Source organism: Mastacembelus armatus, chromosome 16, assembly GCF_900324485.2.
Source record: "Mastacembelus armatus chromosome 16, fMasArm1.2, whole genome shotgun sequence".
Taxonomy (NCBI): Eukaryota; Metazoa; Chordata; class Actinopteri; order Synbranchiformes; family Mastacembelidae; genus Mastacembelus; species Mastacembelus armatus.
Genome location: NC_046648.1, coordinates 7,926,125 through 7,943,389, shown reverse-complemented (window position 1 = coordinate 7,943,389; position 17,265 = coordinate 7,926,125). Strand labels below are relative to the sequence as shown.

The window sequence follows — 17,265 nt, the reverse complement described above, 5'->3', positions numbered from 1 at the left end:
TGTGTGCATGTGCATGTGTGTGTGTGTGTACGTGTGCACATGCAGCTGGATGATGAATGCGCTGACAGTGGAAGGGTCAGTGTCACAGACAGTGTGGTCAATTGCCCCCCATCCCCTGAGTCTAACCTTGAGCAACACTCCCTAAAGAGTCTCAATCTACCATTAAGACCCACACCTACATACGCACACAACACACACACACACATAAACACACACACAGAGATGTTCCCTAGTGAATGTGTGCCATTAGTAGCTGGCAGGGCTTGGCTTGACAGAGAGCGATTAGCTCCCTATCATGTGTATTGATCACCGTGTCCTAGCTGCTCCTCCAGAGGAGGGGCTGAAGGAGTTTTTACAAGGTAGCTGGGGAATGAGCACACATGTAATCACATCCTTGTGTGCATGTCTTTGTTTTGTTATTTATAAATCTGTGTACATTATGGGAAAACATTTTAATACACTGAGACATTCTGCAGGCAAAATGATAAATAGAGCATTGCAGATTACTGGCTATGGACCTGGAGACCTGTAGAAATAGTTACTGAAATTTTTGTCCCAAAATGTTAGGCTGTGGCAAAAATTACATACATGTACATAAAAGATAATGACCATGTTTCTTTTGACAATTAGGCTAACTTAAGAATTACCACACATCCTCTTCCTGTTTGAGGTCTGATGTATTTAATATCACATATTTAGCATTTCAGCAGCTCCCCTCACCTAAGCACCTCTTCTTGGGAACTTTAGACCAGCTCCAAGCTCTTTTAATTGAGTCTAATTGAAGAACAGTAAGCGGGAATGAAGCGAGCAGGCTTTTGTGACATAAAAGACTGCAGCCGCCTCTCAATAGTATTTATTTTCAACCTCTTCCACTCTGATTTAAGTGTAAGAGGACAATAGTGGCCTGACACTGATATGTGTGTGTGTTTGTGAGTGTGCATGTGTGTCTGTGATCTGTTGTTTGATTTTAGTGCGCCCACCTTCACAAGGACCATCCTCTTATCAGATCAAAGCTGCAAGCAGCAGCCTATGAAAGAAGGTGTGTGTGTGCTGTGGAGGACAGAGGTGTAGGTGAGGCGGGGGTGTTTTTGTTGCTTTTAACCCAGGACAATGGGACGGCAAAGGAGAGCGCAAGCGAGTACACTTTGAACTAATGAAGAGGAAACCTTTTACTCTCTTCCGTAAAGATGCCCAGCTCTCCCTGTGCTATGGATTTTCCCTCTTTCAAAGTTGAAAGAAAGAACAAAATATTTCATGCTTCTTACCATTTTGCTTTTATCCTTATAAATCCACAGTACCAGACAAAATGCCATGCAATGCAAAAATAAGACTTCAGAAATGGCTAAACACTATTAGAGCTGTACTGCATGTGCATCTACTGAGTAAACCAAAGTGTTGACACTAAACTTAATAAAGTGATGCCAATTAGATTTTGTTTTGTTTCTATTTTTACTTTTAACAATAAACTGAAATGTCTTATACAGTGGTGTGAAAAAGTGTTGGCCCCCTTCCAGATTTCTTATTTTTTTGCATGTTTGTCACACTTTAATTTTTCAGATCATCAAACAAATTTAAATATTAGTCAAAAATAACACAAGTAAACACATCATGCAGTTTTTTAAATGAAGGTTTTTATTATTAAGGGAAAACAAAATCCAAAACTACATGGCCCTGTGTGGAAAAGTGTTTGCCCCCTCCTGTTAAAACATAACTTAAACTGTGGTTTATCACACCTGAGTTCAATTCCTCTAGCCACACCCAGACCTGATTACTGCCACACCTGTTTTGAAATCAGTCACTCACACTACTACCACTATATTTTACTGTTGGTATGATGTTCTTTTTCTGAAATGTGGTGTTACTTTTACACCAGACGTAATGGGACACACCTTCCAAAAAGTTAAGTTTTTGTCTCATTAGACTTTTCCCAAAAGTCTTGGGGATCATCAAGATGTTTTCTGGCAAAGCTGAGACGAGCCTTTATGTTCCTTTTGCTCAGCAGCGGTTTTCATCTAGGAACTCTGCCATGCAGACCATTTTTGCCCAGTCTCTTATGGCAGACTCACGAACAGTGACCTTAACTGAGGCAAGTGAGGCCTGCAGTTCTTTGGATGTTGTTGTGGGGTCTTTTGGGACCTCTTGAATGAGTCGTCGCTGCACTCTTGGGGTCATTTTGGTCGGTCGGCCACTCCTGGGAAGGTTCTCCACTGTTCCATGTTTTCGCCATTTGTAGATAATGGCTCTCACTGTGGTTCGCTGCAGTCCCAAAGCTTTAGAAATGGCTTCATAACCTTTTCCAGACTGATAGATCTCAATTACTTTCTTTCTCATTGGTTTTTGAATTTCTTTGGATCTCGACATGATGTCTAGCTTTTGAGGATCTTTTGGTCTACTTCACTTTGTCAGGCAGGTCCTATTTAAGTGATTTCTTGATTGCAGTAATCAGGCCTGGGTGTGGCTAGAGGAATTGAACTCAGGTGTGATAAACCACAGTTAAGTTATGTTTTAACAGGAGGGGGCAAACACTTTTTCACACAGGGCTATGTAGTTTTGGATTTTGTTTTCCCTTAATTATAAAAACCTTCATTTAAAAACTGCATGATGTGTTTACTTGTGTTATCTTTGACTAATATTTAAATTTGTTTGATGATCTGAAACATTGAAGTGTGACAAACATGCAAAAAAAAAATCAGGAAGGGGGCCAATTCTTTTTCACACCACTGTTTTAGTAACTGACGAAAGACAGTGACATTTCCTTCTCAACTCCAAGTAATGCACTGTGTTGTGATTTGAAGGTTCGCTGGGTGCAGAGGCAGCACAGTCATTATAGAGACAAGCGGGCTCCTGTGACAGGACTGGACAACAGTATCAATGACAGTAAGTTTAAGTTCAAGTATGAATGCTTGTTTTCCAGTAATGCTTTCTTTTTACAGCACTAAAGATTTGAAGGGCAATTTATTGCCAGCTGAAAATCTTGTTTTTGCTAACTGGCAGTGATTGAAAGCCCATAGTGTAAACATCTAATATTAAATAATCAATACAAGTAACGGACAGGATTGTTTTCCATGATGCTACATAGCTTAGGTAAGAAGGGAAAGCCACATGTACAGGATCACTAAGGTATTGCTCTTAATGAATAGGCCTCATACAAACAAGCATTAGAAAGTGTGAATATTTACAGAAAGGCAAAATGAGAAAAACATGACAGAAATTAAGGAAATATGACAAACATTATGTACTGGTGGAAAAAATGAAAGTAAAAATTTTAATTTGCAATGGTAACAACACAAACACACACAGTAAAGGCAGTACCAGATTAACTTATTAGCGGTTTAGCTGTATCACATCTCGTGGCCTTGATAAACTGCAGTTGTTCCTATTTTTATCAAGTATTTACCAGGAACATTATCATGTTGTCCTATTAATGCTGTATTCTTAAGAGTAGTAGAGGAGGAGACTGGCATTGGAAGAGTTACCCTTTAGTATTTTTATGAGCTTTGTAATGAAGTCCAGTTAATTTTTGTCAACACTCATTTTACTTTCACTTTAGTTTATTGCTTTTATTAATCATATGTGTCTGTGATGTTGTAGTGTGTTGTGCTAATTCTTCTCTGTGTACATAACAGTTCGCTATTTGTTAGTTGGTGTTGACACTCACCACATGGGCAATACACTAATGCACTAACTAAAAAATAAATAAATAAAAAATTTCATCTACTCCATTAAATGTTCATAAAGAAATGACCATTTACACTGTATACTATAGCTATATATGGTATACACTCTTCAGCCATTCTATTAGTTTTCATCAGTTTATTTTTGTTTCTTTATTGCATTTTAAATTTAGTCACTGAAAAAACTGAATCTACACTTAATAACCATTAGTGACAACCTGAAAACATGTTTTTACTGAAATCTGTCATTTTTCCAAAGCATTCAGGCCCTTTGCTCTGACACTCCAAATTGCGGTCATGTGCATCCTGTTTGCATTACTTATCTACAGTATAAGATGTGTGTGGAAATGGACTGAAGTGCATGTGTGGCAAATTTTGAATGGATCTAGTTTAGAAAGGCACCCACCTGTGTAAGTAAAGTCTCACAGGTCAGAATTGAGGCAAGGATGAATGCAACCAAACGCAGGATATTGAGGTTCTTGAAGAAAACCTGTTTCAGAGTGTGTATGACCTGAGACTGAGACATTCCACCCTTCAGCATGACAGTGACCTGAAGTAAACTGCCAAGACAGCACTGGAGAGACTTCAGGGCAAGTCTCTGACTCCTCCTTGAGCAGCCTAGCCAAAACACAGCCTTAAACCCTTTAGAACATCTACAAAAAAGACCTCAAGATGGGCGTTGACACAATTTCCCTCCAGTCTGATGGGGCTTGAGAGGATCTACCAGGAAGAATAGGATACCAAAATCCAGGTCGGCAAAGCATGTACAGACTTACTCCAGAAGAAAAAAAGTGGTAACTGTTGCCAAAGGGGCTTCAATAAAGTACTTAATTAAAGGTCTGAATATTTTGGTAATAGAGAAACTGTTTTAGGTATTTAATAAACTAAACATGCTCTCACTTTGTCATTATGGGTTATTAAGTGTAGACTGATGGATAAACATGGAAATTTTATTAATTTAAAATTAATTTTCCAGTTTGAAAGATAAAGTGTCCGAATACTTGAGATAGTTGTATACATTAGTATTAATGACAACTGGTATACACACATATATGTAACAAGAAAGCCTGATGATGTGTCGTAAATGTATCTTTTAATATTACTGTTCAAGGCTTTATTGCACTAGAACCAAACTTTGCAAAAACCAGTAATTCACTGCTTCATGTTTTCTGTTTTCTTGTGATGTAAATCCACGTTAAGTTCATTTAATCCTTTTTAAGTAGTGGAATCACTATTCCAATTAAACATGACTGAACTGAACAAATATTTTGTCTCAGAAGTGGTTTTCATGTCACATTTGGCAATTGCTTCAGAAAGCGTCGAGCATCTATCATTAGAGAAATATGATGTATGGGAACATATAGTTTTACAGTATATGCATGGTCGTGATGTACAAGTGCAGCTGTGTTAAAGCGGTTTCATCATTTACATCATTCTCCTGTTTAACTTTAAATCCAGTGACTTATATTATTTGGTGTTTTGGCTTTATTGTGCGTGCATGGGGAAGTGATTGGTGTGTGTGTGTGTGTACTGGCTCACGTCACATTGCTCTCTCTCTCTCTCTCTGTGGGTTACCATCTATCATCCTCAGTCACTCATCCTCCTCTGTGATAGATAATATAAAAGTGAGTGAGAGAAAGAATAAGAGATTGAAAAGAAAGGAGATGCTGGCTGAACACTGCAGTTATTGGTTGAATCAGATACAGGAGAGAGAGAGAAAGAGAGATTGCATTGTATGTTGTGACTAAATGACCTTTTTATTATAGCCCAGGATACAATCAGTAACACCAGTATTAGGACTTTTGAACTAATTGTACAGCACTGAAAACAAAAACAGAGGAATACAATTAGGCATTTATTCTGAAATATAAAGACTGAATAGGGGCTAATTGGTCATAATTCTTACTTGGAAAAATTAAGGGATATGAATGTTGGCTCAATAAACAGCCATCATTATGGTTGTAATGTTCCATCATATTAATTAACACATTGTATCTTGTTTGTTTAATCTGTGCCCAATGTGGCCGTTTGTGTGCTTTAGAGGTGGAGGTATAGACGATGTTAAGCTGTCTAGCTAGCTGTTTCCCACTCTTTCCAGTTTTAATGCAAATATTTATCTGTCTCCTGGTTGTTTTTCATATTTGTAATGTAGACCTGAGACACAGGTGTACTGTAGATCCTCTCATGTCAAATTAAGTTGTGACTGTGTGGAAGAATGCATTTGTGTATGTCAAGTCAAGAAGTTTTTTTATTGTTTTGTTCAGTGTCACTGTAATTTAGTTGAAACCCCAAAAACTCTCAAGTGATTTATCTATTTATCTGATGTTATTTTAGCCCTGGGTTCTCACTGGTGTTGGTCAACACCAGGCATATGACTTAGACATCCAGGGCCTATTTTTAGAACTTATGTTTTACCAGTGCTAAGATCTAGACCTAATTTAGGTGTAGTAGGCGATATATCAATAATCATTTGATTACGGCATTTGAGTACAGCACTACAGAAAGTTGCATACCAAATGAAATGGTTCTAAACCAATGTATGCATGATTACACACCTAATTAATGCTAAAGCTTGAAATATATTTATGCATGTTTGTTTTATATCCATCCAACATGTGAGTAGCAATGGGAGAAAAAGTGCCTGGCAGTGAGAGTCTGTGATGTGTAGGGGTGAAAATGTGAGGAAAAGGAGAGAGAGTGGCAGTGTGAGTGTAATATGTGGTGCGTGGAGAGAAAGGTGCAGGCCTTGATGAGCTGATAGCACATCCAGAGACTGTGAGCCAAGCTGTGCAGCAGTAATGAGATGCTAATGATATGCTAATGATATGGTAATCTGCCAGCAGTATTCCACCTCACTAGAGAGAAAGGGAATCTGGGAGGCCTTTCACCATTGGTTGGAAACAAGGGACTTCCTGAAGTCATAGTTCAAGACAAGAAAAAAAACGACACACATGCACACACACACACCACACACATACATGCATAATGACTCTGTGCGCTTCCAGGTTCCCAGAGGAAACAGTCTGCAACTGACAGACAACCTGAGGAGAAGAAGAGTGACCAGTCCCTCACCTTCAATGACCCGCTCTGGCCCATGCAGTGGGAACTGGTGGGTGTAATTGTGTATGAGTGTATGTGCATGTGTGCATGTGTTTGTGTGTGCTTTGGGCTTATCTCCCTGCCTCCTCTCAGCTCTTGTCCTCATGGTGAAGGATGTTCCTCTGACAGGCATAAGTCAGGCAGGCTTTCATGTGTGACTGGGGGTAGAGACAGAAGCTGGAGGGAGGTAGGTAGATTATAGAGAAAGAGAGAGGGAGCGAAAGAGGAGGTGAAGGGGGTAGTTCGTGTTGAACTGAGACAGATGTCGAGGACTGATGAGGCTCGGAGTTACACTGACACACAACTGGGCTGCAACAACAAGACAAGCTCATCCATTCAGTAGAATCATGTTCACAGTATTTGACCGATCTGTGTTTATGAAGAGTAGAGAGCTGGTACTAGTTTGGGTATAAAAATGTCATATTTTGACTACTAGGACAACAATATTAACTACAGTCCAGGCTATTGAATTACTGCATTTATAGCTTTTAATTCCTTTAATAATCAGATTTAGATCTCAACCAGAATAAAAATGCCTCTGATCAGCTCCTCAATCCGAATGAATTGGTTCATTTAAAAAAAAAAAAGATTCCATAAGATGGGCAAATGCTGTTAAAATGCCAACGTTGTTTTCATGAAAAGGGTTTTAAAGTTTTCCTGTTTTTGTGTGTGTAATATCCAACTGTCTCTGCAGAGGTCCAATTGAATTGAGTCAAACATCTTCCCCTGGACAAGTACTACTGTGTCATTCAGTCTTTGCTTTTCTGTAAAATTGCCCCACACACTTAGAGCTCAAAATGGAAATAACCAAAACTTCTCTAACTTTTGCAGGCAATGTTGTGATACTGTCAGATTATAGTGCTCATACAAAGAAGAAGCAAATTAAATGAAAAGGTTTTCCTCTTGTTCTTCTATCAACAGCATGATGTGATCTATACTGGTATCTATAATACATATCTGGTACAACGTGGTATTGCCAAAGGATCTCAAGTTGACACCAATGCGTGCACACAGACACACAAAGGCAGGTTAGCTGGGCTCAGCCAATCAACAATGCGAATGTGCTTGACTGACATGCGAGGGTGTAATCTGACAGCACCACATGGGAAGGGGGGGGGGTCAGAGATTCACCACGGCAACCAGTAGCAGATTGATTGACATGTTAGCTCTTGGGGCAAGAAGGGGGAGTTACTCAGGACGTAGGTGGAGGGTGGTAAAGACTGAAACAGGAAGTGAGGAGAGAAGATGGGAGGACATATGGCAGTAGTGAAACAAAAATCAGACAGTTTTTGTGTGAGTGTGAATGATCTCATCTACTAACTGTTCTGTTTTGACATGATTACTCATAAGTGACTATGATGGAGGATATAACTTCTTCAAAAAAAAAACTAGGTTATAAACTGTAGCTATAACTGCAGTTCGATTGCATAAAGTAAATGATAAATATAATTTTTAACAACTCACCAATCAAGAAAAATGTAAAGCATTTTTAAAGTTGCCGACATCTCTCTCTCACACCAAATCGCTCTCTCTCCTTTGCTCGCCCTCTTCCCCTGCTTTCATTCTGTTGTGTTTAATCAGCCTCTGGTGGACGTGGATATTGATTGAGGGTCAGTAATCTGCTCAGGTTTGGTAGCCTGCCAGGACTAGACGTGCACTGTATGTGCGTGTGTGAGTGTATATATGTTTGCTAAAAGCTTGTGTGTACATCATGGCTGAACAGTGTATACACACACACACACATAAGGCGTGTGGACGTCATTGTGTCCTTGCTTAGCCTGAGTCCAACTCCTCCAGAGAAGCTTGTTTAAAGCTGCTAAAATCCATACAACATCCTGGACGTGCTTGTTGTGGATGGTGTGTGAAAGGCAGTGTGAGTGTGAGTGTGTGTGTGTGTGTGTGTGCTGTGGCTGAGAGGCAGCTGAGATAAAGGCAGAGAAGCAAGAGAGATTGTATTGTCGTTCTGGTCACGTGTCTTCTGTATCAACTTTGAGTGCATATGATTTTTATTTTTTTACTGTAATGTTTCATGAACTTATTTACAACTCTGTGCAGGTTTTTATGTGCACTTGAGCATGTCTACATGTGTCAGTATGTGTGTGTCTCTCTGTCCATACCATGTCCATGGTTGTGTTTGAGCCGTTGGTTGTGTTTCACTACTTTAGAGAATGATTATGATTCTGTGCACATTTGTGTGTGCGTGCGTGCGTGTGGATGCACTCCCCAGGGACTGTCCTCGTGCACTGGACGTTAGCTTGCTAGCTCCCTCCATTCATCTGCTTTATTCTCACACACTACAAAGCAGCACTGGTCCCCAGATGCAACCCCCTAAACACACAACAAACAAATTCGCATGCACAGACACACAAACACAGACACACTATCCCACTATCCCACTACAGAGTAGTTTTTTTTCTCCATTGTGTTTTCTCTTCCTCTCTTTCTCTTTCTCTCTCTCTCTTCATCATGATAACAACAACACAGTTGAAGCCTCTTGAAACACTCACTTTGAATATCAAATTGGTTGTGTGTGTGTAGGCAGGGGAGTTTGGGGCAACTGCTGACATTTTGTTTGCTCACTATCTTTTTGGGGGTATGTTTATGTGTGTCTGCCGCTGTTGTGTTGTTCAAGTGTGTATTGATGGGTGCCTGTGAACATGCCTGTGAGTGTTTGTGTGTGCAGATGCATCACTGAAGTTGCATTTGTAAAGTATATGTGTATGTGTTTATGAAGGTATTGTACATAATTTGTGGAGTCACTAAGGCTCATGGGAACCTCAACGATGTCTCTTTTACCTCATCGTGCTAGGGCTCAAATGTGTGTGTGTATGTGGGTAGATCTGTGTCTATGAACCCTGTGGGCTCTTTATGGGCACATTGAACATGCATATTATGTATTGAGTGCACTCAGATATGGGGATGTACACAAATTCTTATGCAAACACACAACTAAGTCACTTATAGTAAATACATATACTGCATGTCCATTAATGCACATGCATTTACCTACAGTATGAGTAGGCAAAAATGCAAAATGATGGCCTGACTGTAACCTGGTGTCAGTTGAATTTTAATAATACTTGGTCTAGCAATGGATAAAACTTTATTTCACCTTTGTTTTTACAAAAAAAATAAAAACACTACAAATGAAATGTAGTCCATGTCCTTACGAATTGCTAGTATTGGCTCCTTTATAGGTTACAGTGTGCAACAAGTGCTGTCATCATCAACAGAGCTAAAGTGTAAACAGATAATTTTCCAGTTTTTAGGTGCAGAACACAGAATCATGTACAACAAATCTTATCAGCAATGTCTTTTACTAACTTGGCACAACTAAAGTTGTATTTATACCATGGCATGGTGTAATAATGCACAGCACCTTGTCACTGAAATCTTATGTGACGACATAATAGTATGTAATGTGGAGCAACAGTTGGAGCAGGTTGAATCTATTATTAGTAGGAAGAAAACTGCGTCGGCAGGTGGAACCCCATGTCTGCGTGAGCAGCCGGGCAAGCAGGTGACTGGGTCCAGCGGTAAGCTGGAGCAGGAATGTAGTAGTCTAGAGATCAGATGCAGAATAGTAGATGGGAGGAACGGTGATGTTGCATGGCACACACATTATAGAGAAAAAGTGGATGAAAGAGAAAGGATAATGCTGATGAATGCACCACTAGCAGGCAAAAGCACAAGTGCAATTTCATGCCACAACTGCAGCATTTCACTTAATCTGCACAAATACAGCCTGTACTTGCATACAGGTGCAAAGACGTACTTTTAGTTTAGATTTATGTTCAAATATAAACCACTGATTGCAGTACTCCTTTTGAAGTACTGATAATAATGTTGTGTTTTTGTATGATTAGTTTGCGCAGGGTGAATACATCTCCAGTGGGTTTGATCTGAATGTGATGCCAGTTTGGAGCAAAAACATCACTGGAAACGGAGTAGTGGTCAGCATCATCGATGATGGTGAGTTGAGCCTTCATAACAACACATATGCCCCTAGACTGATTATATATATATATATATATATATATATATATGTGACTTTTCGAGAAACCAAAACAAGAAAATTGTGGCATATTCTGGAATATTTTCAAACACAAAATTAGTTTGTAGCAGTTAGTTTCATTTTACATAATACAGTTTGCCTTTGTATCGTTTACAACAGGCTGCAGTGCACACTGTTAAAAGATTTAATATTGAAAATTTGTCAAGCTTGTTGTGATGAAGCTGAACTCTGGCCCACAGTGGAGAGGGTGAATGATTTATGTTAGTGCCCACCGCCACCGCCACTTTCACCGTCATCTTCGTCTCAGTCACGCCACAATGAGAATTCATTTCTCTCTGATTGCTGGGATATCTGGCAACAAGGGAAATGAGAGAGCAGCATCTTATGGGCTCATTCATCAAGAACTAATTGAAGCCTCACTAGTCTCAAGTGCTGATAGAGCTGGAGTAGTGTTGGAGTATGCTGTTTCTATGTATGTGTGTTAAAGTGTACATGTGACACTTTTTTGCATCCAAGTGCCTCTGACTCTGCAGTATATGCGTGTGTTCCAAGAAATGATAGATTTGTGAATGAGCATGCATGTTTTTGTCCACATACCGTGTATATAAATATATATATATATTTGCTGTGTATTTGTTCTTACTTCATTTTCTGCTTGTGGTGAGAGGTGCTGCTTTGGTAGGAAGGATTTGTCTCTGCTCTGCATACAGGCGTGTGTGTGTGTGTTGTTCGGGGGGTATGAATGGTGAGGGGTCGAGGGTTGATACAGAATGAGCAAGCAAGCGAGAGAAAGAGAGAAATTAAATAGAGGAAGGATATAGAAGGAAATGTCAGGAGAAAGCAAGAGCAAAAAGGATTCAGAGAGGGGGTGAGTGTGTGTGATGTGTGTGTTAATGTAAGTGTGTGTATGAGACAGAGAGTATTAGACTTGCACCACTGAATCTCCTCTCCTCTGAGGCTATTGTACTCTGCTCCACCTCTCTGTATTGATTCCACTGGGCAAGAGCTCTCACTCTTTGGCTTTCTCTCTCTGGCTCTTCCTTTTCCTTATGCTCTCATTTTCTTGCTCTTTTCCTCTCCTTTTTTCTGTTCCTTCTTTGTTAGGTAGGAGGTGACTTCTTCCTCTGGCCACCCTTTTTCTTCCCTCCCATCTTCATTTTCTCCATCTCTCTCTCTCTCGGACTGTCTGCCTCTCACAACTGGAAGATCATGTACACGCTCACCTTTAGCCACCTTTCAATCGATGCCTATTGATTTTAATATCACAATGAAATAAATTATTTTTCTTTGAGTGAAAGGCGCCCCTCCTCCTCCACTTCAGCCTTCTTTCTATATCTCCATTGCTTTAGCTCAGTTCTTTTGTTTCACTGGTAATGTAATTGCCATCTGAGGCAGGTCCTCTATAAGTTTTGAATCACATCCATTGTGCCACCTTCAGGTTGTGTGCCTGTGTTTAGGTTTACTTCTGACTCTACCCTCAGACCAGTTTTTTTTTATTGCATATGCACACTTTTGTACTTAAAGCATAAATATGCTCTTTTCTCTGCATAAAATCCAACTCAGTGGTTTCTCTCTGTGCATTTAGAGCCTTTCCCGACCATGTGTACCAACAAACCCATACTGATGTGTAATTATGGGTAAATAATTACAAAATTGTAATTCCAAACCAGCTGTTAACCATGTACTTTAAGTTCAGTTGGTAGTATGAAGTACTATTTCTGTTATTTTAATTTAAAAGCAAGGTAATTTTTATACAGAGGAAAATTATTCCCATAGTGCCTCTATTTTTTCTTATTTTTCTAGTACTACTGTACTTTAGAGAGCGTTTGTGTCTCCTTACAGGAGATGCACAGGTTCTGTTAATAATTCACCTGTAAGTCTAGTCTAAGTTAAATTATATTGCATTACTTTTGACAAATTTAACTAAGCATGATATATTTTATTTCTGCTAAAACTTTAAATTTGTAACAATTAAAAACAAAAGCAAACTTGTAATCTAGGAATTACACAGAAGTTATACTGTGCCTAGTGTGTTTGTGTGTGTGTGTGTGTGTGTGCACGCGTGCGTGCGTGCGCACGTGTGTGCGTGTGTGTTTTGTACTGCAATTCTTTATTCAACATCATGTCAAGTAATCAATACTATAAAACTGAACATGCCAGTTGGGGAAGTGTCAGTGTATTAAGTTTACAGGGATTTTATTTAGTGCTGTGGTGATGTAAGGTTTTCATCTATGACATGTTAGCAAGAGATGGTTTGACATTGGCCATTATATTTTAAAGCTCCTACCAGGCTACAGTATGAGATGGCCTGAAATCACTGTTGGTTTAGATGTTGTTAAATCACTTTCTGGGATAGAAATGAAATCTTGAAAACAGCTTTTGAAAGTCAAACTTAATGGTGATCATTTTGAGTAGGCTTTGCTCTTTAATTACTTTGGACTTTGTGTCCATTTACTTTGCTATATTAAGACATGATGTTTTAAACTTCAGAAATAATATTGTATAGTAATAAGCTTGAATGAAAGTAAAAATACATTATAAAACTTAAGACTTTTGGGACATTTGCAAACTTTTGGAGGGTAGAGTATGTTGACTTAGCCACATATCAGTGCAAAGCTTCATTATACTTGATCTAATTTTATCATAGTATTTAGAATATGAATGTAACTCTTTTCCGTACATAGTGTAAACAAAACAGGCTTTCTTATTACTATGCATTTGTAAAGTATTGTACAAAACCCACTGAACTCATGGCTGCTTGCTGTTGAGGGTCTCCTCAGTACAAAATAAGCAATTACTGAAAACAAAGTAGTTGCCAAGCAACACAAAAGTACCTGCATGAGTATATTTTTTGGATATTAAAATGAATATTTATTTCACAATGAAACTAAACAGGAGTCAGCTATAAATGCCCTGTTTAAATTACACACATATCTGTCACAGTTAACTTTTTTTAAATGTTAACACTCATGTTTTCTGCAGTGAGCTGTGTTATAAGATAAACCTCATCTTTATCATGTGTGTTTCAGCATCTTTACATCAGTGTCCTTTAATACTTCTGTTTGCATGCATCTATGCATTCAGACAGGCTCCTGGCTTAAGTCCAAAGAGTGTCAGAAGTCTGAGTGTGCATGTGTATTTGGAGATGTTTGGTGGAAATGACACTGGCCGGCTATGTGAAAGTGTGCCTGACAGGGGGAGCGACGGAGTCAGCGCTTTTTTCCCTGCTCCTCACCCCCCGCTGTTCAATCCATCCAGCTGCTGTCACCACAGGGGAGCAGACAATCTATCAAGGCATCGGGATGCATTCTCCTCACCTGCGCCGCGCCTTTAATGAACAGCCAACATGATCCCGGCTGACAAGCAGGAAATGGATGTAATAAAGATTGTTTCTGCATGCTCTTTGCATCCCTGATAAATCACCTCGCTGCGCAACAGATACAGGAGCCACATGGAAATTTGATTTCACACGGCAAGGGAGGGGCGGCAGAGAGCGGTGGGGGGAAAAGAGCTGCTAGTGGCAGGGTCACTCTATTTTATTCCCCTTTTTTCTACAGTGGAGCAGTGAAGCAACGTGTGTGTGTGGGGGTTGAATGTGAGATTGTTGTTGTTTTTTGTTTTGTTTTGTTTTGTTTTTTCTAGCCTAGGTTCTTAAACCACCAACACTCTGTTAAGTCTGGAACATGTGTCTATGCCTGTAGGTCTATTGACAATAACTGACAACATGTGCAGATGTTCATATAGGTTGTCTGTTGTCATACTTGAACCTAACGTCAGTTTTTAAACTGGAGGACCAAAACCAAAATACAGAGAAATGAAAAATAAAACCAAAAATGGAAATTAAATGTATAACTGTACTTTAAAAATCAAAAAAAGCGGGCACCATTCTTTCCTGCTTCACCAAGTAATGTTCGATTCACAGGACCACAAATCTACACATTGTGCAGTTTGGAAGTGTTGCACAAGAGTTCTCTATAGGCCCCTCTGCAAACTACAAGAGGGGCCTACGACTATCTTTGTAGAAGTGTGTGTCTTCCTTAATTATTCTGTTTTCCCATGTAGACACACATCTCTTTTTATATTATTAAAAGTCTTATTCTGCCAAAACAAGGAGGAAAAACACCTGTGTAATAAGAGATTTCCATTTCCAGTCAAAATCAACTTGTTTCAAATGATACATAAAATCGGGCTGTCTCAGATTTGACTTATTTGTAAGTGCCTAGCTAGCAAATTCAGCTCATGTTAGTGTCATGTATTGGTTAAAAGTTTCATCTCTGGCTTTCAAATGCATTTGCATATATGAAATGATGCAATAAGACTAAAGTTATATGTTTCAGGTAGTCAGCTAGTTTCTAAAACTGTTAGATGTAGATAAACACACTTGACTAGATAAAAAGGTGATTTGTGCCACGTATGGGCACATTAACCTGCTCCTGTGTTCCTCCACCTCAGCTCTTTATTGATTACAGACTGAAAAAGTAGAACAATGTTGTGTGCAGTAATATATTATCATGCCTCTACTTCACAATACTGTAACGCACTACTCAAAACACGTTCAACCCAACAGCACGCCACACTCACAAGCACTGCTGTCCAAACCCACTGTATCAGTGCTCTAACAGAAAAGACATTCATAGTGTGGAGTAGAAGGAGAGTGAGAGAAATGAGGGGGGTGAAGAAAAGAGAATAATGATTAGAGCTGGGGAGAAATAATAGTGGGGGAGCAGGAGAAATACACGGGGAATGGAATATAGGAGAATAAAGGGGGAGTGAGATTGAGATAGGAGGAGGACGAGAAAGGAAAAAGTGAGATAGGGAGGGGGTGCAGATGTGGAGGTGGGTGGCTAATTTATGATTTAATCTAATGCAGTCTGGACCTGCTGTAAGTCGCACAGACCTCAGCTGGGAAAGCGAGGGAGGGAGAGATGGAGAAATCAAGAGAGAGACATTAACCTTTCCTTGAAGTGAGCTTGGAGCTGTTTTATCTGACCACCATCCATCCCTGTAAACCTCTCCCCACCTTATCCAGCTCCCTCAGAATTTACCTGCTCCTCTACAGCCACATCTTCTAAATGTGTTATGTAATCATGACTAACTTTGGTTTCACTGAGTTAAAGTAAGATTTTCAAAACAAATGTATGCTGATTTTGTTACTTCACCGATTGATACAAAGCTGAGCTTCTTTCATGGTGCTCTGAACACCTGATGCTAGATGTGGCTGTGTGATGCCTGGAGAGCTTCTGACAAACCTGATACGTTTTTGTTTAGAACAGCAAAAGACTAGAGTAGAAATAAGAACTCAGAAGAAGAGAAGTCAAACATCCTCTACAGAATAAAGCCCAAGGAAGCAATCACCCCCCCCCCCCCCCACACACACACACACATACACATATATACATACACATACATACACACAAACACATTTGTTGACAGGCAAGCTATTGCTATGAAAGGCAGAGGCACCAACGATGGAGACAAACTCCATAACAAAATGATAAATTCAAGGACTGCAAAATTTCACATCAGCAGGTCATTTATGCATTTCACAGAAGAAACAGTCAAGCTGCATCATCAGCCACCACAAAAATAACTTATTGCCACTGGCTTTTTAGGGTCTTTTGTACTTCTTGAAAAATAATCTGAGACCACATATTTGTCACATAGAAATATAATTATAGAGGGGCTCAGAGGGAGCTCCATTATATGCTGTGTTTGGATGAAATATCAATTATCAGTATGATCAGCAATCAACTGCTGACATTGATATTACCTTTTTAAAAAAAGGAAGGTTTTGTTTTTGTTTAATGCCAAATTTCACTCTCATAAACATTGGCGTATTGTACATGAGCAGGTCATATCATGCTTTAATTATACTTCACACAGTAACTGTGTTTACATTTATTTATTTACTTTGTGTTATGACAGTGGGAAATGTTCATATGTATAGTTGTTAAAAAGATTTGTAGCTAAAGAAGCCACTATTTCACTGAATCTCATTTTGAAATAGCAGACTGCCTATCTTATATCGCCTTGTTTAAGGAGCATTGAGAGAACATGCAAACTTACTGACAGAGGTTTACAATCAAAACCTTTTTTTTTTGGTAATGCAGCATTAACACTGCACAAAATGGAATACAAGAATTTCTCTAAATCAATTTTGATTCTGTCCATTGTGAGTCTAATAATGACTGCAATGCAATAGCAATGGAGTACTCTTCTAAGTTAACATTAAGATTTTAAGGGGGAGTGTAAACAAGTAACACCATTATCAGTGATGTCACAGCACGCATTTTCCATTGGCTGTGAATCTTCTGTTGAAATAGCACTTTTACATGATCTGTGTACAGACATGTTCTCAGATAGCCTGTCCTCATCAGTCTCAGGATCCCCAGTGAGAAGCACTCTCAATGCAGTCGCTTCCCGCTGTGGCTTCTTGTATTTGCCGTGGTTACCAAAAAGAGAGCCAATCTCTGTTCA

General features: G+C 39.3%; 1 protein-coding gene across 1 annotated transcript in view; it reads left to right on the top strand.

The window, feature by feature from the left end:
- LOC113122687 (proprotein convertase subtilisin/kexin type 4-like) overlaps positions 1-17,265 on the top strand; it is a 147,982-nt gene that overhangs the window by 27,529 nt on the left and 103,188 nt on the right. The window contains exons 5-7 of the mRNA XM_026294182.1: positions 2,796-2,877; positions 6,680-6,783; positions 10,640-10,745. Coding sequence (XP_026149967.1) covers positions 2,796-2,877; positions 6,680-6,783; positions 10,640-10,745 — 292 coding nt within the window. The remainder of the gene's footprint in view (positions 1-2,795; positions 2,878-6,679; positions 6,784-10,639; positions 10,746-17,265) is intronic.